This window comes from Paralichthys olivaceus, chromosome 14 (genome assembly GCF_024713975.1).
Source record: "Paralichthys olivaceus isolate ysfri-2021 chromosome 14, ASM2471397v2, whole genome shotgun sequence".
In the NCBI taxonomy this organism is placed as follows: Eukaryota; Metazoa; Chordata; class Actinopteri; order Pleuronectiformes; family Paralichthyidae; genus Paralichthys; species Paralichthys olivaceus.
The window spans coordinates 22715192-22739945 of record NC_091106.1 but is presented as its reverse complement, the minus strand read 5'-3'; the positions used below and the strand labels follow the sequence as shown (position 1 = coordinate 22739945).

The 24754-nt window shown below is 42.7% G+C and overlaps 1 protein-coding gene across 4 annotated transcripts in view; it reads right to left on the bottom strand.

The window, feature by feature from the left end:
• Positions 1–24754, bottom strand: part of atrnl1a (attractin-like 1a) — a 160011-nt gene that overhangs the window by 41490 nt on the left and 93767 nt on the right. For all 4 annotated transcript variants that reach the window (XM_069539280.1, XM_069539281.1, XM_069539282.1 and 1 more), the window contains 2 exons: positions 21845–21906; positions 15890–15968 (listed from right to left, as the gene is read on the bottom strand). In XM_069539280.1, the coding sequence (XP_069395381.1) occupies positions 15890–15968; positions 21845–21906 (141 nt within the window). The remainder of the gene's footprint in view (positions 1–15889; positions 15969–21844; positions 21907–24754) is intronic.

Genomic DNA, 24754 nt, shown 5'->3' with positions numbered 1-24754 from the left:
AGTGTTGACTCGAGCTTTTCTTGGTTTTTCATTCTGCTGGAGGCCAGACGATAATAGAATGGAAGTGGGGCACGAGGCCGTGAAATGATCTGGAAACTAATATTCATGTTCACAGCAGGTGTGAGCCATGTTTGGTGTTTAAACAGTGTTTAACTTTATAAACCAAATGTTATGATCATGGCGTCTCTCATGCTTGTGTGATGAGGCCCTGCACTCAAACGTTTTCCTCCAACTAAATGAAGCTGACGTATCCCGGAATCGAACCTTGCACCACATTTGGAGTCACAGTTAGAATCTGTAACTGTAAGTGGACGACACATCTCCCCTTTACTGCACCTGGGATGCCGACGCTATTGCCGGCATTTGCGACCCCTGCCTGTGTGGAGCTGTGGTAAAGAAGTCCCGCCCATGCATGAGCTCAACCAATCACGAGTCAGTCTGAGCTGTCAATCATGATGTTTCACTGCTTCAGGAAATAAGTAATTAACACCAAAATGATCAACAGATGTCATGTCGTCCATTTTCATTTTCAAGCTCGTTGAAGTTGTGAAATTACAAAAAAAGAGAACCAACATGAGAATCTGAGTTCAGGATGACGATAAGCACTTTTTAAATTACTGAGCGTTTCCTGAGGTGGTGAGTATTAAGTCAAAGTAAGATTTGATTATCTGAGAAACTGCAGTTTTAAATTGACTTTTTAATGATACTGGAAGTTTCTCGGGGACCTGCAGGGAACAATTTACACACATTTCCTCAAACAACAGTTTTCACACGCTCTGATCCACTAACACGACTTTAACGTGTCTAGTTTTCATCATTCTTTGGGACGTTACAGCTCCAGAAAAAGTTTAAGAGACAATTCCAGATTGTCTTAAATCTGCATCTCTACAAGTGTATTTTACTTTCTTACTTCGGCTGCCTCCATTATCACAAATTAAAACTAAATGATTATGAAAATTAAGTTAATATAATTTTTTTACAAATGAGATATATATATATATACATATATGCATGTATTTTTAGTATGCACTAAAAAAATGAATCAGTGTGAATCCAATAATGAACCAGCTCTTTGTTTCCCCTCACATTCACAAAACAACTCGTATTTAATGAGTCGACTACAAACACAGTTTCTTCCATTATACCTCCTCCCTCCTCTCTCACTAACCTTCCACCTGTTTCACTCCTCATTCCCTTCCTCTCTCTCCCTCCCTCCCTCCGCTCCCCTTTTCCGAACAGATGGCGGACGAGTGCAGGAGAATTTCCCAGGGTGCCGTGGGAGGTGTTTCTCCACAAGCGTGTTTGTGTATAAGTTGTGACTGTGCGCTTATGATCTTTACGTCTGCAGTGCGGCACCGACAGCTGCCGCTGCTGCCCGTGCTTCCTGTCCGTCATCCAACCACGACGCAGCTCTGGCGTAACCCGGAGACACGGAGGGGGTCGGTCAGTCTTACACGCATCTGTGCGTCAGGCGGAGTTAACTTTGACCTGTAGCTGATAAACCGTGTGGGCGGGTTCACAGGATCTATTCGTTGAATATTGTGTTTTATAAGAAACGGCCCGAAACAGAAAGAAGCTCCCGGGGAGGATGGAAGAAAAACTCAATACACACAACAACTCATTTGGTTTCTGTAAAGGAACCAACTTGAACTGTTGGTAAACCGACCTTGCAGACTTTAAAATAACTTCCCACGACTTCCTGACGTTACTTCAGGCGTCCCTGATTCATTCGGTATCGACAGTCCAACTGAAAACTTCCTGATGAGATGAACTTTCAGACGGAACGTGACCACGCTGCCCTGCGCAGACTGAATATTGGTGTATTTTACTGAACAGATGCATAAATATTTTAGGTTTCAGTATCTTCACCCAAGGACACTGTGACACAGGGAATGGGGGAAGACTGGGATCGAACCTCTGACCCTCTGGTGAGACCCCCTGAGCCACAGCCAACACGAGTATTGACGTTCAAGCGTTTTTTTAAAAACAGAAAAAAAACAAATAAAACACGTGAAAACGTGAAAGTGGACGGTCGGTGTGCAGCGACCCCAGAAGCAAATGATGTCAGATGGTGTCCATAGTAACGCCACTGACATTAACCACAACAATAACTATGACACTAATGAGACTCTGTCACTGACCAACGGTTCCCGCCTCATTAAAAGTTAGATTAGTGCGGTTTGATGAGAGGCGGCGTCCTGTTGACCAACAGGTCACGTGACAGAGAGCGGAGGGAGGAAGACGTCATCAGAACAGGAGCGTTCCATTTCTGTAGATGATGGGATTTTAAAAAGGTTGATTTGAATCACTGTGCGGTGAACGCTCTGTACTCACATTCTTATTTGACAGCGTTGAACTTTGGATGAAGTAAGAAACAGTTTTTCTCAACATTTGAAAACTTATTTGTCTGATAAATGATTTAAACCTTTCGGAGCTGTTGGCTAACTTCGTCATTTTTTTAAACGCCTTTAATTTTTTTTTGCCTTTCATACACGACGTTATTTATCTCGACAACAATATTTTCTCAACCAAATACTGTGAGTGACTCAACAAAGTCAAGCAGAAGTAAACCCGAGCACAGTCACGATGCAACGCTCAACCTCGTGGGTTATGATACTCCCCTTAAAACCATAAAACACTTTGTGTTCGTTTGATCCGGATCATTCATTGAACATTTATCCGAGATGTTTCAAACTTCACTTCCCACAAATGTGCTCGTTCAATTCCGCAGCCTGAATATATCGAACGGTGCAGCAGGTTGAGAAACCCGTGTGGGTATTAGTTTGTGTTCTAACCCGTTTAAACAGGATGATGAATAACTGTTCTCAACTCAAACAGGCGGAAGAACATCTGACCATTAGAGAGGTGGAACACCTCGTGATGTATTTCTACACGTTTGAAAGAATTACAGAGTACATGGACTGTATTGACACCTGATATAAACTCTGTCTCCAGGGACGGTCCTCTGAGGAGTTGTTCCAGTGCCTCATTAATCACACCGGCAGCTCGTCGTGTCTTCACCTCTATCACACAATTACTCTCTCTGCCATCATCCCTCTCTTTCTTTTTACCCCTCTCCTCTTTCTTGTTTTAGTTCAGTTCCTTTTTTCTGCCTGGAAGAAGAATTTATTTTACTCTTATTTATCACATTCACGTGTTACATTTACTCAAGGTTTTCTGATTTATGAAACCCTGTGACCTATTTCTTTTTATATATAATCCTTTAAGTTCTTATGCTTTATATTACATTTTGTGAATCCTGTTTGTGTTGGATATCTTTCCAACTCATTCTTTATGTCCACTGGCAAACGCAGGAACAAATGTTCCCTGTGTGAAGTTAAGATAAAAGCGGAGGATGGAAATGTCGTAAATCTGACTTTCGTGCAAGAGACAACCGTTCCCATCTTTCGCCAATGTTTTGGTTACTTAATCTTAAAAATATACACTTCATGCAGTTTATTTGGCACTAGAACAAATTCCCTATCCAAAAGTGATATTGAGGAAAGTTCACAGAAATGTTTACGTTCAAAATCTGATTTAAAAGCTAGAATTACTGGCCCGCGTTTATATTCCTCCGACAACCAGGGCAGCTTCGTTCCAGGCAGACGTGATTGTGAGGTCACTGTGACATTTGAGTTGAAAATATGAAAAGATTCCCTGGAGGCAGACTTGAGCGATCATGTTCTCGAGATATCACAAATTCAAATCAGTTTCTCCGCGAGACCAAATGAACGTTGTTCGGAAATTTGAAGAAATCCCCTCAAGACGTTCTTGAGATGCCGTGTTCACAATGATGGGACGGACCAACGACACGAAACAAGGAGGCACGACAACATCTCTTCAGATTTTTAAATTTTCTCTTTCTGATTTTGCTTTAACTTTCTCCTTTGCTTCCATTTGTCTTTAGACATTTGGTGATTTTTCCCAAATTTTTCCTGGTGTTTCCTTATTTCCTGTTTTCCAGTAAAACAAAAATCTTATGTCAAGTAACTGCTGATAACTTTAACTAAAACTGACAGGTGTTTTAAATACAGTGGAGTGTTTTTAATAGGTCTTATTCCTTCATCCCTGCACAAATGAAGGGTTTTTATTATAATGTTTATGGAAATATAAATGAACTGTGGCACTTTTGCGTTTGTTCTAGTTCTATTTTTCTATTTCTCTTCCTCCTCTCAGTTCTCCTCTCTCGCTCGCTCCGCACGTCTTTATTAAACATGCGGTGAAAAGTTTGAAGAGTTTAACTTCAGAGAGAAAAGAGCAGCAGCATTCGTGTTTTAATGAAGACAACAAAGCTCTATGCATCATTAAGTCTCATATAATTAAAGGAAGAGGAAACTAAAGTGTTTGATTAAAAGAGCGTTTGTCAGAGCGCGCGCACACACACACACAAACACACACACACACACACACACACACACACACACACACAAATAACCTCAAACACAAACAAATAAACACACAAATACACGTCAGACAGAGAAAATAAGAAACGCGTTCCTCTCTTTTTTGAGCTAATGATGTAAAAAGCGATGGATGAGGGCGGTTTAACTTGATCAGAAAACACACACACACACACACACACACACACACACTCTGGCCTGTGTCACGACGGGGGGTTAATGTCATCTCCGTTTGGTTGATTGCGGTGGCTTTTCGCCCCTGGAGACTTTTCCACTCGTCTGCAGAGGCAGTCTTTATCTGCTCTTCATCTCCACACACACACACACACATGGAGAGTGGGACCATCCAGACAGAGTACGAGACAAAAACACATCAAGTGTCAAACGTCCTTCAAACGACAGAGGTGTCTGATGTCAAGGAGCTGCCGTCTCTCACCTGCTTCCCCTCTCCACGGCAGAGCAGTAATTACCGTCACAGGAAATGAAAGAGAAATATGTGGAGTCTCTGGACCTGAAGAGACTCTCCGCTCCGACAGAGACCGCACTCGAGTCTGCGAGAGACGGAGACTTGCTGGAAACACTTTTGTTTTCGTGTTCACAAGCAGCTTTAAAATAATCTCTCCACAAACAGCAGCAACGAAGCAGACCGCAGCTCGACTGTCCCCGATGTGACCTCGCAGGCGTCAAACTACTGGAAACACTCATGGCAACTTTTTCACTGTTCAGAAATCTGATTTTTTTTTTTAATTAAGCTTCTTATTTCCGATGTTATAGTTCTAAGTCCCTTGATATGAAATAAATCAAATAAAGGTCCTATTTTTATTTACTCACATGATGTTTTACTAAAAAAGTATTTCATGGTTTGGTTTCACTGCACATTAATCAATACAATAATAAAAACAAATATTTGATAAATTCTAAATGTATAATAAACAGTGTCATATATGTAGAAAGTATTATGTATTTATTAAAGATACAGTAAATAATATATGGTTGTATAATATCACATTATTTTATTAATAAGATATAATACAAGTATAATAATAATAATACAATATCAAATACATAAAATATTTCTGAGAAATCTGGTTACTTTTATTGTTATAATTATTTTTATTAGTAGTATTGTTCCATTTATTTACAGATTTACTTGCACAGTATTAAACATATTACTTTTTTTGAAAATCTGAAACATCAACTATTGGATTTTATGTTTCCAAGGTTTACGACAAATCATCAGCTGAAGTTTGCAGAAGAACGAGGAGCAGAATCTGACAGACGTCAGTCTGTGGATCAGTCTGTGATTCACAGTGTCTCCGCTCTCGATGGAAGACCTCAGTGGAATCTTCGTCCTCGTGATCAAACATGTCCCGTTAAGAACCAGACAAACTGAACCACCGGTGGTTTTTAAATCACGGCCAATCACTGAAGCCCTCGTCAGACGAGAGGAGCCGTCCCCTCACAGCAGGAGGAGACTGTTCACTCTGATCTGACCTGTCCACCAGATGTCCACACACTGTCCACACACTGTCTTTAAACTGTCCACACACTGTCTTTAAACTGTCCACACACTGTCCACACTCTGTCCACACACTGTCCATAAACTGTCCACACACTGTCCACACACTGTCCATAAACTGTCCACACACTGTCCATAAACTGTCCACACACTGTCCACACTCTGTCCACACTCTGTCCACACACTGTCCACACACTGTCCATAAACTGTCCACACACTGTCCATAAACTGTCCACACACTGTCCACACACTGTCCACACACTGTCCACAGCTCATGAGCGGTCCGGCTGTGAGGAAGCTGCAGTCCCTCCCTCACCAGTCGGCTCAGCTCGTGGTTCATTGTGAATATTTGTTTCTCTGTTTGTGTTGTCGGCTGAATTAGGATCCACTTTATACATTTGTTTGAATTAATATATTTTCATTCAAAGATCTGTTTCCTTGTCCTTCGTTTGCCTCTGATTTCTAATCCTCGTTTTCTTCAGGTTCACTTCCTGCTCGAGGCTGATGCTCATGAACGCCACATCTCCACCAGGTGCTTTCAATGTGGACTAAACCATGTAGGAATGAGGAACGGGGGGAGGGAGCAACTGGTCTTCTTTGGTATTTTCTTTTTCCTCCTCATTAACTCCAGCCTTAACAATGAGTTGTAGAGTTATTGTATTCTTTAACGCAGTCATTTAAAGAAGTTATTAATATTGTTTGCTTTAATTGTTTTCATTTCACCTTTTCTATTTCAGGGATGGTTTTACCCAAACATATTTAAAGCTCTTGTTTGAGGCATTCAGCCATTTTTTTTTTTTGTCTGTGGGCTGGAGACCGTTCTATCTGTCTGTGAGTTTGTGTCTTGATGCATGTATTTTTTATCTTGGGAGGAATTAAACTCAGAGCTCTGAACCTTAGACTGTTACACTCAGCGGGTTTTATTAAACAAACTTGTGTCGTCTACCTCCGAGATTTAACTCCACAAGAACGACCTTCTCAGCTGCCGCAGTCACGTCGCTCGTTTGTGTTTCGATAAGTGTTTTGCCATGTTCTGTCAGGGCTGAACACGTATTTCGTTCTCACACTGAATCGTTATCAGAGCAGAAATGTGTCCTCTGAGGTGGAGGGTTCGTTGACCGACAACAGAAACCTGAGGACACATTTCCCCTGGGATTAATAAAGGCCACGAAACACGTCGTCTCAAACTGGTGGCAGTGACTTCAGTGAACTTCAGTGTCATCCCCGCTCATCGGGTCTGAATCCAGTGGAACACCTTCGGGATGCGGAGGAACGGGAGACAGACATCGTGAACGTGCAGCCGACAGATCTGCAGACTGATGCAATCGTGTCACCACAGAGCAGAATTAAAAGCATGAGGCAACGATTGTCTCACTGGTGCTCAGGTTGTTTAATGTGCAGCGTATGAACAGTTCCGTGCATCAGTGCAGGCAGACGCCATGTTGACGTCCTCTCTTGTCGAGTGTGTTAACAGCATCGTGTGATTCCTGCACTGTGTCTGTATCTTTGTGTATTGAAACAGCAACTTTATCATAAAACTTATAAAAAGACACGTTTAGTTGCAGATACTTTACATGTGAAACAATTCTGAACAGGAACTGAAGGACGACAACCTTTACTTCATAACAATAATCAAAGAACTTGTCTACTGCCACTTTAAATAAACATGTTTATGAATCTCTATATTCTGCTCTTTAAGTAAACGCATCGTGACGTGGGAACATTTTTATATTCTAATGTCTTACAGTCGTATCATTTGAAATATTGCCGACACTGCCCCCTTATGATTTCCAGTCAGGAATGAACGTAGAGTACGGACAGAAGGCTCCGTCCGCTCCGTCCGTTTCCGTCTGCATATCTATTATTGTGCATCAATGGGTTTTCATACCACTGACAATAAAAACCACTCTCTCCGTGGTTGAACCTCATTATATTTCTTAGTTGTGTGCTTTTTAATACCCAAAAGCAATTTGACTTCCTCTCTCGCTAAAACAGTCGATTTCCGACCTGCTACTTTTTCCAGGTGTCTCAAATGAACTTTGGCTCAGTTGAGATTTTAAACTCAACCAAGCTAATCAACGTCTCTGTTACGGCACAGGTTTCGCTCCTGGATGAATCTGTGTGCGAGCAGCTAATTGGACTGAGATTGTTTTGCACTCGGGGAATTAACTGTCTGCATGTTTGCTTTGTTGCATTTAGGCGTTTGTGAAAAACTCATTAGGTTTAAAACAGATCTGACTGTTCGGAGGGAACCTGGTTTGTAAAATGAACAGACAGTTTAGAATTTGTTCTGCAGAAAAGGTCAAGAATATGAAAAAAAAAATGTACACAGAAACATTTAAATGGTGAAGAAATATATTACTTTATCTTTTTCAAAACTGTTTTGGTTCCTAACTCTTCGCTGCAAAATCCCAGAGCAGGAAACAGAACAGATATTTAAATTTGAACTTTTGAGTGTGTGCTGTCTGCAGCCAAATAAATAAATGTCACAATATTTCTATATCATGTGCATTTATTTCATGATTCAAAATACTGCCCATATCTACCATCCTGTAGAAACACACAGGTCCTGAACTCGAGCAGATCGCAGCGTCCAACACAAGGGAGCGTCCCTCAATTTATTCATAGATCTCCTACGAGGTCCGACATGTTTTACTGAGAAATTCATCAAACCACAGAAAAGAACATTTTAAAACTTTTTGCTGGAACTTTCTCAGTTTATATCAATTTCAAAAATTGTTTCAGCTCTTTTTTTTTTTTTTTTTTTTTTCATCTTTTAGCCGCTGAGAGCCGAGAGCAGAAAGAAACTCGATCTGAAATCTGTCTGACAGTGTCGACCTTCATCTGCTCTGTCCACTGACAGGGGATTTTTTAAATATACATTTATGTATAAACTCAAATAAATAAAATATTTCACGTGCAGTTGAAAGTAAAACATATTCATGAAGTAGATCCAAAAAGTTGACAACATGTTAATAAAGTTGTGTGATCGTGAAATAGAGAAAATAAACAAATACTAAAGTATTTTTTGTTGCCTATTTAATTTGCAGATACTGCATGTGGGTGTGTGTGTGTGGGTTTGTGTGTGTGTGGGTGTGTGTGTCTCCAGTTTATGAAAAGCTTCTTAGAGCAGGATTAGGATCATCATTGTCCACTGGCTTATGATAAAACAAGGATTACGTTGGTAAAAAGATACGCTTAGCAACACATCCCAGAACTCACACACTCACATCCACCCTGTTTGCAGACGAAGTGTAAAGACTCCGGCATCGAACCGGACGCGTATGCACTGTTTACCTTCAGAACATTGCTCACTTTGACTTTTTTATAAGTGGAGTACAACGTCAACTACGATGGATCAACCTCAGAATTTTTGCTCAGTGACCGAAACACAACAAGGAGGAAGCCACATCACAGCAATGGTCAAATTTACTTAACAGAGTAAATGAGAGAGAAGAAAACTGAGAAGATCTGGATCAAACGCGCAATCGGCCGCCAAACCAGAAACTTCTCCACCGATAAAATCTAAAATCTAAAAAGAGAACTGAGACCTGGACTTTAAACCTCCTCACTCAACAGGAAACAGTAAGAATAGAAACTGTGCCAAGATTGAAGGAGGGAGAGAGATCCCACTCTTCAGCCTCCCTTTAATTCACTGAATTAATCAATTGATTTTTGTAAACTGTAATCAGCTCACCTGCCAGTACCAGGGGACATCTGTGAAAAATGTAAAGACATTCCCTCGAGGTGTTGTTGAGATATGAAGTTAACAACCTGAAAACATGACGCTTCCCACCACCGGCTGTAAATACACTGACAATCATTGTAGAATTTACAAACTGTTGATTCTTCAGGTTTCACAGACAAGCCGTCGTCATCAGTCTGCACAAACACACAACTCTTCTTCTTGTAATTGTGCGTCGCTGCTCACAAACAGCAGAGTCGGGGTCCAGGAGTCAAATCTGAGGTTCAGGTGTGGAGTTAATAATAAAACACAGACAGACCTCCAACACCGGTCATCAGTCACACCGACAACCACCGGCCGATTCATATCACAGCACAAACGGATAGAGGAGAAAAGGAGAGATAAAGAGGGAGAGAGAGAGAGAGAGAGAGGGATGGTAGTGGGGAGGGAGAGAGGGAGATAGAGAGAGAGAGATATTACAGATGTTGGCCTGCGGCGATTCACTGGAAAAATAAAATCCTGAACAGACAGACAAGCACGACTGTATAAAACCATCTCAACCACCGTATGGCTGCAGGGAGACACCCCCCCCCCCCACACACACACACACCTCATCCTCTCTCTCTCTCTCTCCCTCTCTCTCTCTCTCTTCTCTCTGTCCCCCCCTCGACAGGGCAGATATCTGCAGAAACCAGAAGGGCTGGGGCTAGCTGGTTAGCATGCTAACTTAAACAGAAGCACAGAAGAGAAGAGATCTTGGATGAAGAAGACGACGATGATGATGATGATGATGAAGAAGTGTTGGTGCAGAACTTGCAAATCATCGGTTTCATGCTCTTTTCAAACAGACACAGGTGAGCGGTGAATATTAACCCACTGGCATTTAACAGATTCCAATCTTCAGGAGGAAAAGAATGAGAGCAGGCATCAGACTGTGTTTCGTTACCTCGGCTAAACTTTCATTTTCCCTCTGAGACTCAAATAAGACCAAGAAATATCCCACACCGGTATTTATTTCAGTGCCTCGTGATCACTGAGCCGTTTATAAAAATACATTTAAAAAGGTCAAACATTTCTCTGACATCTCAGCGATGGAAATGTCAGGATGTTTTTTCCAAAAAATGTTGATTGAGTGGCTTCGAAAGAGCGAATCACACAGAATAAACCGCATCCGACACACTCACAACTTTATCCTCCTGAACTTTCAGACCAGACTCGAATCTGAAGAAAACATTTGAATCAGAAATCAGACAATTATCCAAGAGTCCAACCTGATACAGAAACTGATGACTGGCTCAGAGTGTCGATACAAACGGGAAAGTAGGTCTCACCAATTATTAATTCGGGGTTTTTATGACACCTACGATGCAAACACATTGAGCGCTGCAGCATTTAGCTAATGCTCACTTGACAAACTGTTTCCTGTCGCTCATGTGCACGATAACTCACAGGATGCAGAGACGTGTGTGTGTGTTGAGCCCGGCATCAAACCTTGTGTTCATGCTGCAGGTGTTTGTCCACAAACAGCCTCAGATTTGTTTCCAGCTTCTCAGCAAACAATGAGTTTGTTCTTGCCAAGCGGAGGCACCGTGCCGCTCAGCTGCGTGTGTGTGTGGCAGTTAAATTGTGTGTCTGGAGTTATGAACAATTCATTGACTCTTTGTTTCCGTTGCTGTGTTTTTTAATCGACTGTTCCCGACCCCGGACTTTACGTAAAACTCAGTGGAGGTAAAAGAAGTTTGAAGCCCTCGGGATAAACCGAATGGAGCAGGTTAGAAACTGCGTGTTTGTACAGTGGCGAGTTGCCCGAGCGTGTTGATGCGACTGCAGGGAGAACTGGTCTCTGTGGTGGTCGGCCGGAGCCGGGCAGCAAGGTGGCTTGTAGCCGTGTGTGCAGATGTGTGTGTGTGTGTGTGTCCCTGTCTCGGTGCTTTGATTTGTTGACTCCGCGGCCGTCCACAGACACCCAGCCATGCTTGGCCACATCAAACCTCTTCTACTAATCTGCCACCTCGATTAATGCCAGCTAAATAAGGGACACACAAACACATCGTGCACAGAAACACACGTACAAAAGTGATTTGGCGTTCACTGGTCCAGACAGGCTAATCTCTCCGACTGCAGATTGGAGTGTGTGGAGGCCGAGGAACCGAGCAATCAGAGCATAACATCGCCTCTGCAGAGCCACAGGAATGTAACAGGAGTATTAAAAGAAATAGAAAAGCCTTTATTTTGAAAATTTTAAACAAAATATCAGGCTCCTCTAATCACATGTTAAAGCTTGATTCAAAATTCAGTTTGCTTTTTGTATGTCTGTCCACTTATTGTCTTAATAAACCGTTTCTCGTTCAATTACCACATCATTTTGACAGAACCCTGTCATTAGAATTAACTTAAACACCTCGAGTCATCGTGCAGCGGCTGAAATGAGACTGTAACAGACCTCGGGAAACAATTTACAGCAGCCTAATTAGCTCCACACGCCAGCTTATTGGACAGAGTGCAGCGCTGACACGTACTGAACAAACAAAACAGCCTTAAAACTTAAATTTTAATCAAGCGCTCCTCATTATGCTGCGAATCCTCATCCTGCAGTAATTCAGAGTGGAGTATCTCCGAGTGTAATTCCTTAATGAGAGCAGGGGGAAAATGACACAATATGTTAATTGCCTCGTGCAGGAGGAGTGAAAACATGTAATTTAAGTGAATGAGTGTGAGACGTGGCGCTGCAGTGACGGCGGCCGAGACGGCGGTGGTCAGGAGGAGCCGTCCGCGAACACGAGGCTTCACACACAGCAGCGTAATCTGAGTCTCCAGGAGAGCAAGAGCTGGCCGAGCTGCAAAAACCCTGAGACGACTTTAGGATGAATTCGTAGCGAGAAGTCATGTCACCGACTCACCCACTGATCAAATGATTGTTAAATATTATTTTAGGTTTTTCAGTGTCTGTGGTTTTCACAAATGTTTTTTTTACCTCAAACGAAGAAGTTTTAGTTTTTTAGCAGCGTTATATAAAATGTGGGCCGCTGTGGCTCAGGAGGTGGAGCGGGTCGTCCACTAACCAGAAGGCTGGCGGTTTGATCCCAGTGTTCATGCCGAAGTATCCTCGGGCAGCACACTGGCTGGTAGTGTGTGATCGATGTGCTGCGCTGTATGAATGTGCGTGTGAATGGCTCTGAGTCGTCACTGAGACTTTATTAATACATTCACCATTTTACAATTCCAACAAATATTTATAAAACCAGAAAAAGCCACGTTTCAAGTTTTGATTCGTCGTCAGCGTTGACGGCTTTGAGGTGGGAGAGAAGCCAGTGATGAAGACGTGGATCTTTTGGCTTTTCATTTGTCTTTTGACTTATTCATCCGGTGGGGGGGGGGGGCAACATCAGCTGTTTGAAAAGAACCCCCCCCCACCCCCGCTCCGCCACACACAGTCTTCGGGGGGGCAGCCCTATTAGAGAGAGCCACAGACGTGCTGCGCAGCCTGTCTTTGCACATCAGCATTAGAATTTCAAAGTAGCTTTCGATTGTTTGATCTCGTATCCAAAAATGATTGTTGGTAATAAAAAAGAAAAAAAAGAAGCAATTAACATAAAGCTGTGGATCTATTAATACCCAGTTCTCTCTGTAGTCTTGTGGCTGGTTGTGATCTATAATTAACAGTGAAGAGATCCCATTTTCACCTTGTGCTGCGGTTCCCCTCTGGACCAGCTCTCTGGAGAGCTGAGCAGCAAACACACGAAGCTTCACACCAGGAGAAAAAACCCAGAAAGAGCTTCTGTGTTTTCTAATATTACAGCCTGACAGATTTAACACTTAAATATCATTTATATCATCGTTCCTCAGCTCAAAGATCCTTTATTTTCAGTCCTCCGTGTTGGCAGACGGGACACGGACCAAACTAAAACAAGTGTAGGTTATAGAAAAGTTTTCTGAAGGTTTGATTCACACGTCCAGATGTTCAGACATTTCAGGTGTGAAAGGTTCCTCAGTCCGGAAGAGGTTTTTCTGGGTGTGGATCGAACTCAACCGTGGTTCGGTTCCAGAGTGAAAACACTTTTGTTGGATAGTTTGGACTTTTGGACCAATCACAGGAAGTAGAGACAGCTTTAAACAATAGAAGAAGAATTGAATTTCACTGAATTACAAAGTGAAACCAAAACAGATCAAATGGAAATGATTGAACGTCCGACTCTCTGATCAGAAAACAACCTTAATCACCAAATATCAAGGAATCTAGAACTCCACGTATATATTTATATTGGAGGAACGATTTGTGACTGTGATGAAATGAAGAAGCCTTTTTGTCCCGGCTTGTCTTTTATTACTTCTCTCCTCTATATTTCCACACTAATGATCTGATGCTGATATTTAAAAAGTCTCCATTAATCCCCTCCGGATCGGAGGTCATGGGATTTTTTTTAAAATAAACATTCATAGAAAACACGACGGATCTTAAAAAGGACAAATCTGACATTTGGAGCTGTCGCCTGCAACAGGCAGCAGCGTTCAGGGCTCCTCCGCTGACACTCGGCTCGTTAACATAGTTTGCATCGTCGCTCGCTCTCTCGCTCACAGCGCTTGGTTTCAGTGATGACATTTCCAAAGCAGCTAAAGGACAAATGCAGAGAGAGTTTCCTGTGATGTAACAACCGACTGGTGAAGAAAATTAACAAAGTACATCTCTGAAATGTCATTGTTTCCCTGTGAGGTCGCCGGGCCACCATTACTCATTCGAATCTATCCCGTGTTTTTTCTCCTTCAGCCACAGCCTGAGCTTCACTACAGTAGAAATCACACGTCCAGGCGTCACATTCGCTTCATTTATGCCAGAAAAGATGAATTAATATGTGAAAAATGTGCTGATTTGGTTTCATGTGCAACATTAACTGTGGACGGGAGGAGAGTGAAGCTCCTACAGTGGTGATTTGTTCCTCGGAGGCAGAGGTTCCCATTTGTTAGATGCTCGAAACGGAGAACAGCCCTCAGGAAGAGACAGAGAGAGTGACGGAGAGCTGGAGCCGTGACAGGAAGTCGGGGTAAATAAACCAACAGTGCAGTAAATGTAGCACTGCGGCTCTGCTGTGAAGAGACCGGCTCTCATAAATAATGGAGCCGAGCGTCGGCCGGCCTGCGAGCGGAGGAAAAAGAGGAAACACGCTAAGACTGGTGCGTGTGGTGCACGTATGTAGAGGATCTGCATCTGACACAGATCATCACAGAGAGCAAAACTGTGTCGGATCCAGTGAAAGCAGGAAAAAACAGGTTTCATCAAATGATAGAGAGAAACTCAAAAATATAGAGAAAACATTTTTACAATTTGGGAGAAGTGACGGATACACACACACGTTTCTTTGAGCGCACTCGTTGTGCGCTAGTGTGTTAGTATGTTGCATGTACCTGACCGTGCACTGATCAATGACTGCTGTTCAACTGCATTACACTGACGCCACTTCAGATGAATAATAATATCTCAGCAGCGACTCAAAGAACAAAGACCAAACTTTCCTGATGACATACAAGTCGATTCAGCTGTTAAAATCCTCATACAACTGTTTTTATTCAATCCTGAAAACAGCCAATGATAAAACAATGGAGCTGAAACGATGAACCTTTGCAGACAGAGCTGATCCTGTCGATGATTCCCTTCATCGGTGAGAGAAGTTTGAACCCCCCCCCCCCCCGATCGAAGTCAACTCTTTTCACCATGAAAGCATCACGACATGTCGCCGACATTTAAAGGCTCAAAGTCAATTTGCACATCAAAGCGGCGACAGCAGCAGCGAGAGAAGAGAGGGAGGAGGGGCAGAAACCAACAAGTGTATTTAAACAAAATGGATCTGTGTGTGTGTGTGTGTGTGTGTGTGTGTGTGTGAGGAGTAAATATGAAATGATGCAGCATCTGTTGAGGCTTTAAGTGATATATCATCCATTCCACTTCGTTTAGCATCACTCCGTCTGAGTTAATTGACTCGTGAGCGGAGCAATAATTAAGGGGAACGGCCGTGTTTATCGTCACGGCGACACTCGTTATACAAAGAGACGTTTTTCTTTTTTTCGGGGACGGTGACATTAACACACCCTTCACAACTATGGGGGGGGGGGGGGGGGGGGGAGGGGGTTCAGTGTGTATTTACTTCAGTTTCCAATGTGACAGCTGCATTTTACGTCTCGTGTGCAGCAGAGTGAAACACACACACACACACACACAGCTCGTACTGCGCGTAAATACACATCACACACACGCTCGATGCGCAGACACACGAATACGTGACGATGTCCTACCTCTCGTCTTCTCGAGGCCCAGCAGGTCTGTTTGATTTTCCAAACCACGGCAGCGACGAGTAACAGGGACAGGAAACAGCTGGGAAGAGGAGAAGGTCACGGGAGAGTCAATCAATCAATCAAAAATCAATAACTCCTCAGAAGGGTATGAAATATACTGTTTAATGAAGTCGACTCTAATGTGATGCACCACTTTGTGATTCAGGTCAACTGCCTCTGATCAATGTGGGTTAATTTACTCTAAATCACGGTTCATTCACAACATAGATTCATCTTCCTGTGAAACTCGGCACGGATTAGAATTTGTTTCTCATGGAAACGTAATAAACGATTCAAGTTTGAAGACATTTTGAAACTTGGACGAGCCGCAGTCACGAAATCACTCAATTTTACTTCTAGAAATTAAATTTAAATGCAATTTCTTCTCCTGGTCTGGAAGAACATCATCTCTGCCAGGCACAAGGAGAAAGACGTGGGCGCGGACAGTGAATGTTAAAATCATTTGGACACGACCGGAGTCTGTGTGTGGTTCGATTTCAGCAACAAAAGTTTGTAGTTTTGGATAAAAAGTCGGTTAAAACATTATTGTGGCTGTAAACCAAGATCACACTTTATCCTACACATGAAACTTGTGCTCAGTGAGCGGAAGATACAGCGAGAAGTGTCCTGAGGAAGACAATCAGTAAATATCTTACGTCTCATTTTAACATTTACAAAATCTACAAATCTAAATTTAAAAGATCGAAAGATCATTATTTTATTGTACATTTTACTCCTTCAGCATCTAAAATCATTTTATTTATAGAAATGGCAACTTCGTGAGGAGACAACTTTATTTAGGTGAGATTTTGGAACGAACCACAACTCAATAATAAGTAATAATGAAAAAGGTATTGATAAGAAAGGGGGAAAACATGTTTTCTTGTTTTTCATGTCTTTTTCTACTTTGTCCTTTTTGAAAGTGTTTGTGAATCTCACAACCATTACGCAATTATCAGGCAACGTCCTCACATTGTGTCTGAACTCAAGGTCCAGGGACTTCAGATAATATAAGATTTGAAAAGCTCTTTCATATAAGTGCAGCTCCGACCTCCAGGAACAAAACCACAAAGAAATCATAGCTCAGCTTCCTCACACATCATTCACTGTCCTGCAGCCTCTGTGTCTGCTGAGCGACGAGGACAAACCGGAGACATTCTCAGGAAGTTTGTGGCGAGATACAAAACCGCAGTGACCACAGGGCCACTGGGGATTTCAGAAAAGCAAAGGGCAGCTCGAGGTCAACGAGCGACACGACGCTGTCTAACAAAGAACAAGGTCTCGTGTTACACACAAACACACACACACACTCACACACTCGGCCTTACAGCTCGATGTCTGGAGGGTGAAGTTATCCAACACAAAGCTCCTCTCTCAACCGGAGCCTCTGACAAGAGCTCGACACAAGCCAAACCAAAGACTTAACGACAGGAAGCGCCGCAGAAACTGCTGAGGACAGCAGCAACACAACAATCGTCCTCTGTGAGTGTGTGTGTGTGTCCTCCTGTGTCTTCATGTGGGGACGGCAGCGTTGTTAAGGGTCTCGGAGCCGTAATGAGCGTGACTCCTTCAGCAGTCACGGCCTCCTCTGTCCACGGACGACCTCTCGCCCACGATCGGTGACATCACAAACAGGAAATCCCCTGTGATGAGGACAAGATGCACCGTGCTGCTGCTGCTGCTGCTGCTGCATTGTGGGAACTTTAAACACCCGCTCCGCCGACTTTGTCTGAGGAAGCTTTTCACAAAGTAGAAATTGTTTTTATCTGTGTGGTGATAACGATCTGTGGACGCGTTGTGAAATAGATGTTGTTCACCTGCTGTCGTTAGAGCGCAGGGGAACAAACTCCTGTCGATAAATCTGTCTTTAGTCATAAAGCGTGTTTTTGTGCATTGTCTCTAATAAAGAATAATAAGAATGTGGGAAGTTCCTGTCATCACGGTTTTTAATATCTTCATTTATTTCTGCATTGAGGGATAAAGTTAAACGTGGTTCATTCACAGTTCTATGACTCTTCTTCACATTAAGATAAAACCAACTGACTTCTCCCAGCGTTGCCCTTTTCTCACACATAAATCCGCCGGCTGTTATTATCCACAACATATTACATATGCAGTGCGGAACTTTCCCTACAGTAAAATACAACAATGAGACTTTTATGAGCTGCACTTTTTGTGCATTTTATCTTTACTTTGTTTTATTTGTGTTTTTAGTTATAGCTGCTGTTTGCAATGATATAATTTTTAGTGAAATTTACCATAAAGGTTATTTGTTATCTTCTGTGTGATGTTACGGCCGAGTGTGATAATAAAGGATTTCATTCAACGGTAAAATGTCCGGCCTCAGTGCAAACATTTATCACAACTCATTAAACCTTTTGTTTTATAGGAAAACAACACGTCATCCATACAAACATCAGATTAAACTATATATCCTCAGCTGCACAGATCCAGCTCTCTACTGTTCAAACGTGGCATCTTCCTTTTTACTAGTTTATCAATTTTTATTTCTTATTGTTGTTTGTTGCAAAGCCACTGGAGACATCCGGTTGAAGATGAATAGAAAATATGAAAAAGTTCTTGTTTGACTTGATTCAAGATATACATATAGAGCCTGATGTGTTATTCTGGAGCAGGAGGACGCAAGTCAGGGGTGAAACATCGTGAAGAGCGTGAGCCCCTGTCGCCAACTTTAAAAAGTCGTGTTGTATGAACTCTTAGCGCAGTAACGTTACGTTGTTTCGCTACGAAAACGAGCCGTCAAAGCCAAGAAAGCATCTGAACGGTGGCACACGGAGTAATTTACGTTCTGCACCGTGGATGGCAAAGTTACAAAAAAAAAGTTGCATGGGACAAATGGCGTACTCTTCACTGGCGACAAATCTGCGGCCTGAGGAATACTTCCATCCTCTTGTTCCAACGTCTTATTGAGATTTTCAGCCAGGACCCCGGTGCACTGAATATTCACCAGGAAGAAATCACAAGAAAGACAAATAGACTGAATCACTTCATCCTTCAAATGTGCATTACCCTCCGCTGGCTGAGTTTCAAATCCAATCAGGTCCCAGATTCCACATTCAGTCTGTATTACCTCAGCTCGTCTTTAATGGGCCACAGGGCCAAAGCTAAGCCATCAAACCAACGGAGCGCAGTGGCTAATTGTCGCTATTACCACGGCATTAGGGAGGGAGGGGGGGAGGGAGGGAGGGAGGGAGAGTCCTGTGGGTTAGTTAACACTCCACTGAGCCTCATGATGGATTCAGGTCTAAGACGGTTTCAGGTTTAAGTCGATTCTACGAGCTGCAGGACGTGTGTGTGTGTGTGTGTGTGTGTGTGTGTGTGTGTGTGTGTCACACTTTCTTATTTTTGATTAAACCACACACACACACACACACACACACACACACACACACACACACACACACAGTGAAACATCTGAGCTCCGGCAGGCAGAGTGAAGAAAATCAATAAGCTATTCGTTGAACATGAGCCACACGTAGCTCACAATCGGAAACAGCTTTCCAACTGCACAACCAGAAAATCAACTCGGAGCGTCGAGCCCGACCAATCAGAGGCCTCGAGTCGAAGCCGCGGGCGCTCGACTACTAACATTTTCAACATCGAGGCTTTTGTCTCTTACTTCCCTCGATGATCTGTGTCGTCCAACTCTTTTCACCTGATTTCAAGTTAACACGTGAAGTTTGTGTGTGAACCACATGGGTTCTCTACATATCTTAACTTTTCAATACAATATTTCATATCATCATGAATGTGTGTGTGTGTGTGTGTGTGTGTGGAAGCTGCAGACGACTACCTGCGTCACTGGGTTTGTTCATCTCTACATGTTTAAATAAAGTTACTGTCAGAGTGCAGACAAATAAAAGATCTGTCGTCGCTCACCTCCACAGAGACAAACCCCTGCGGAGGTGAGCGACGATGACGACGCTCGTTTTGAAAAGAAGTGGATGTGATCGGAGTCTCATGAGCCACTTAGAGCCCAGTCGCCTCTCCGCTGTTCTGGAAAAGAACGAGAGAGGAAGTGATTGCTAATCAGGCGAGAGAGAGCTGGGAGTAATTGGACAGAGCTGAACTGCAGTGTCACCAATTAGCATTTGAGACTGTGGAGAGCGGAGACATAAACACTGTTTAATTACAACCACTTTCCTTTTTTCCTCTCGCCTTCATTTGGAGATGAGAGCGGAGGGAGGGAGGGAGGGAGGGATGGAGGGAAAGAGGGGAGGAGGGTTTTTAAACTTTTTGAATCTTTGTGGAAGAAGATTTTACAGTTAATCATGGAGACGCCGGAGGTGGAATCTCAAAGCAGCTGCGTTTAATTTCCTTAAAAACAATATTTAACCAAACACTAAGATTAGAGGGAGATTCTCCTTCGGGCTTTTACAACATTGTTCTTAAAATCAGGCCACAGCTCAGATAAGTTTAAATCACACTTTAGTCATCAGGAGAGGAAAACACGAGATGTCGTTAAACCCTTATGACAAAGAAACGGAAAATATATAAATATATCTATAAATGCAAATGCATATATTTTCAGCATTGTTTACTCTGCAAAATAAAAGTTTTCTGAGCAGCAAACATAACTGCGGTTATCAAAATGTTGGTGAAAGTTTCACATCATCACAACAAATAAATCGGTCGAGCTCTAACGATCTAATATTCAGACAGAATTACCGATAACACGTTCAGCGGACTCAAACAAAACAAGCACATTCGCATTATATAACCGAAGCTGTAAATAAACCAACAAATAAGAAACAGCCCTGTAGTCGTAGCACATAACCTTTTCTTATTGGTGCAGGAGAGCGCAACACACACACACACCAGTGACTAACACACACACACACACACACACACTCAGGCAGAAGAATAACAGCAAACTCTCCCGGCAAAAGTTGATGCTGTCCCCTTCTGATGACATCATCCCTCCATGCTGGCCTAAAGGTCGCTGATGTCCGGAAGCCAGCCCCGGGCAAAAAAAAAAAAAAAAAAAAACCTGCTCACTTCCTCACATGGCAACACACACACACACACACACACACACGCACACACACACACACACACACACAGAGGACACATACATATGCACGTGTCCATATACATATGTCTAATCCTCAGGTCTAAGTGGTTCGAGATGTTTGTTTACAGGATATAATAATTTGCACACACACTAACGAGGATGCATTCACACAGACAAACACACACTCGTCCGGTGTCATTGCTGAGTGGCAGAATCTCGCCTGAAGACAGTCGACTTCATTCCAGACTTCTTTCCCAAAAATCCCTCCCTCATTAGATCCCCGGCGCAGGACTGTGAGCTGCAGCGCTAACGTCTCTCACCACGGCCTGAAGTCATGCGTCTGTCTGCTTCCTGTTTAATGGACTCCGTGTGGGCGAAGACGGAATTCATTATCAGGATTCAAACATATCAGATTAACTGAAACCACAGTTCTATGGAACAACGTCCTGATTCACAGGAAGACGACTGAACACAGAACAGGACGACGGCAGATTTTTGCTTTTGGCCGTCGAGCGGCTCCAGATTGTATCGAGCTCCGTTACAAACCCTCACAAAGATCCCCGAGTCGCTGAACATGACATCAGCTTCTTTCTTTTTTTTTTTTTTTTCCCACAAAGCTATAACCCACACGGCTCAGAGTTGCCAAAGACACTTCTGCTTGTTGCTGTTGAGCAGATGCGGACGAGTGCCAGAGCTGTCGGGGGGGTTGAGAACCTCACCTGAGGCTCCTGCCACCTGCTATAACTCAGTGAGCTCAGGTTGTGCAACGAGCCCCTGGGAACTGAACCGCTGAGCAGGGGAAAGCATGTGCGGAGCAGCTGGAAGCTCTGCAGAGAATAAATACAGCACATACTGTAAATGAGAAAAATAAGAAAAGTTACCTGAAGAAGGTGACGAAGAACTGCACCAGGTCCATGATGCTGTTGTGCTGAGAGAAAGCGATCTGTTGGGGAGGAGAGGAAACCAAGCTGTTCATTCACAACTTCAAACTCATCATAACTTAGAGAAATGTATAATGTACAAATATCAAATGTGATGTGAGACAAAATACTGATGACAGTTTCCCAGAGCAGCAATTCCTCACATTGAATTATTTCATGTTTATTCTTTATGCTAATCTCTTCCATGTGTGTGTGTGTGTGTGTTTGTGGATTTTGTGTTAACTTTCTTTTTTTTAAATGTTGTACTAATTTAATACAGAACCAAAAATCCTGAATCACAATGAAAAGGCACATTTATATAAACTGCTGTTCTCCCCTTGATCAGCAAATGTTCTGCCTGGAAGACATACTATTATATATATATATATATATATATATATATTATAGTATTTATGTACTTGAACAAAGTAATTAAAAACCAGAGGAGTATAGTGATAAATACTAGTCAACATAACAGATCAGGCCACATGAAGTCGTTCAACTGCATCTTCAGAAAAGACTCAGAACCAAAAACACTAACGTACATTCCTCAGAATTCAACAAGGCCTCATGTGACCCTGTGTTTCCCCAAACCTGAGCTATAGAGCTCCTGTAACTGTGGTCCAACGTGTTTACCTGAGGCCGATGTTCAGACCTCTTACATAAGACCAGCAGTTTTATCCTCACATGTTCTCTATCTCCTCCACGCAAACACACGGCACTCGAGGGTTTGCAGGTTATGATGAGATTAGCCTGTGGGAAAACGGCTCCTGGCCCTTTGTGCTCTCCGGTATTCTGCAGCACTTTGTTCAATTGAACTCTGCCAAAGCTTCTGGAAGCTGCAGCGCTGCTAAAACCCGGTGACTGCACCATCCATCATCGTGCTGGGGTGCTGCTGCAGTGTGTGGCCCATGTGCTTCCCAGAGCCACAGATCTGAAACATGTTGACTCAGACATCCTCAGGGATTATTAGTCTGCAATTCATGCTGCCTCCCATCGAGGATGTTCTTTCTTTTTTTTTTTTTTTTTTATCTCAATGAGTTTTCCCTGGTGAAATAAAAGTTAAGTAAATACTTTAAATAATTAAATAGGAAAACGGAGGCAGAGAACTCAGACATCTCAAAGGCTGAGCCAATTAACCCGAAAGGATCTGCATGATAAATACTGTACCACGATGGCAGAGCAGCTAAATGTCTGCTTTTCATTTGGATGAACTGAAATTTAAAACAGAACAAAAACAACATGCAACTTGAAGTAGGATGTGAGGTTGTACGTGCTGTACGTTCTTCACAATGAAGACACACCTTTAAAATAAAGTGTGAAAGAAGAGTTATTCTGCTCATCGCTAGACTTGCGTTACGTAAATGTGTGAGATGAAGTGTTTCCTGTTTTTCTTACCACAGACTTTTACATTTAACAAAAACTATGAACACACTAGAGGAAAGAAACACTGAGAAAACATATGTCGCCTTTAAACATGTTTTCTCTTCACACATCCACGGATAAAAAGTTCCTCCTCTATACCCTCAGAATATATAACTCCACACTCTGTCTTCAGCGGCGTCTCTGTGTGTGTTCACTTTACAGTTGTGTATATTTGCTCATTTCTGAGCGTGTCAGAGTTGCAGCCTGCTGCTTCAGAGCAAAGCTTTGGCCCTCAGCTCCCAGAACCCCTGATGAAAAGCCATTGTAGTCCATGTTAAGAGGATTATTTATCACAGACATTACAGATTTTTTTTTTTTTGTATTCTCTCCTCTGCCCTGTAGGAACAGCACGAGTTTCTGCTGGAAGACTCACAACCTGCTGATGTTCACACTGAGATAGATGCAGAGGAGCAGGAGACCTCCAGGACGCAGCTGAGACTGCAGCGTAGTGCAGTGGCTGCAGGTGAACGGAGAAAAGCTGCTTCAGCAACTCCTGCTGTTCGGTTGTAGCCGGTCGACTCAGTGGTTTTTATTTGAAATTCAAGAGCAGCAAACACCGACTGTGTCGCGAAGCGTCTCCTCGTTTCCACAAAGTGTCAACACGTCGCACGTGACGGAATTTTCATACCAGGGCAGGAAAGTTCAGGTCCCAGAAAACATCAGCCGTATTGAAGAAGACTTGAAACTAGAGACTGAGACATAAACTCCTGAAGAAAATGTTTACTGACGTTATAAAGTGAGACATAAAGAAACTACTGTAGAAACTACCAGTGGAGTCGCCCCCTGCTGGTCAGAGAGAGAAGACAAAGTCACCGAGTGTACGATCTACTGAAATTAAACTTTGTGATTTTACAATAATCCCATTTTAAGACTTCAGGAGGTTAGAGGTTAGTCACTTGAACACAAAACGTAACTTAGAAGTAGAAAAACACGTTTTCAATAGAGGTAAACTTATTTTTCTATTAGTTTCATAATGAATATTAAAAAAAAATCTGCTGTAAAGTTAAAACAGACACGATGACGCTGACTTCAGCTTCCAGATTTCTGCGCCTCAGGACATCGTCTCTAACACCTTGTTGTTTATTTAGCCGTCAGATATTTAGTTTCTCTCTTGGGCGTTAGCACAAAGTTCAGGACAGTCTGGAAGACATATTCATTTTACAAATCGTCCTCTTTCATTTCAATAGGCTGTAAAAAGGCCTCACGTTCTTTCACTTTGCTTTAAGAAACATTAAGACAAAGATGAAGCGAAAGAATCGAGGTCACTTATGTGCAAATTAGCAGCTGACATCATCCGATCCTCACGAGAGGCGAAGCGGCCAAAGATCTTTCTGTTGTTTGAAGCTCCCTGAGCAGCAGTGCAGCTAACAGGGGCCATAAAATATAAAATCACTGATCACAGGCATCACAATACATGTGACAGCAATACATTTCAAGCTCGTTCAA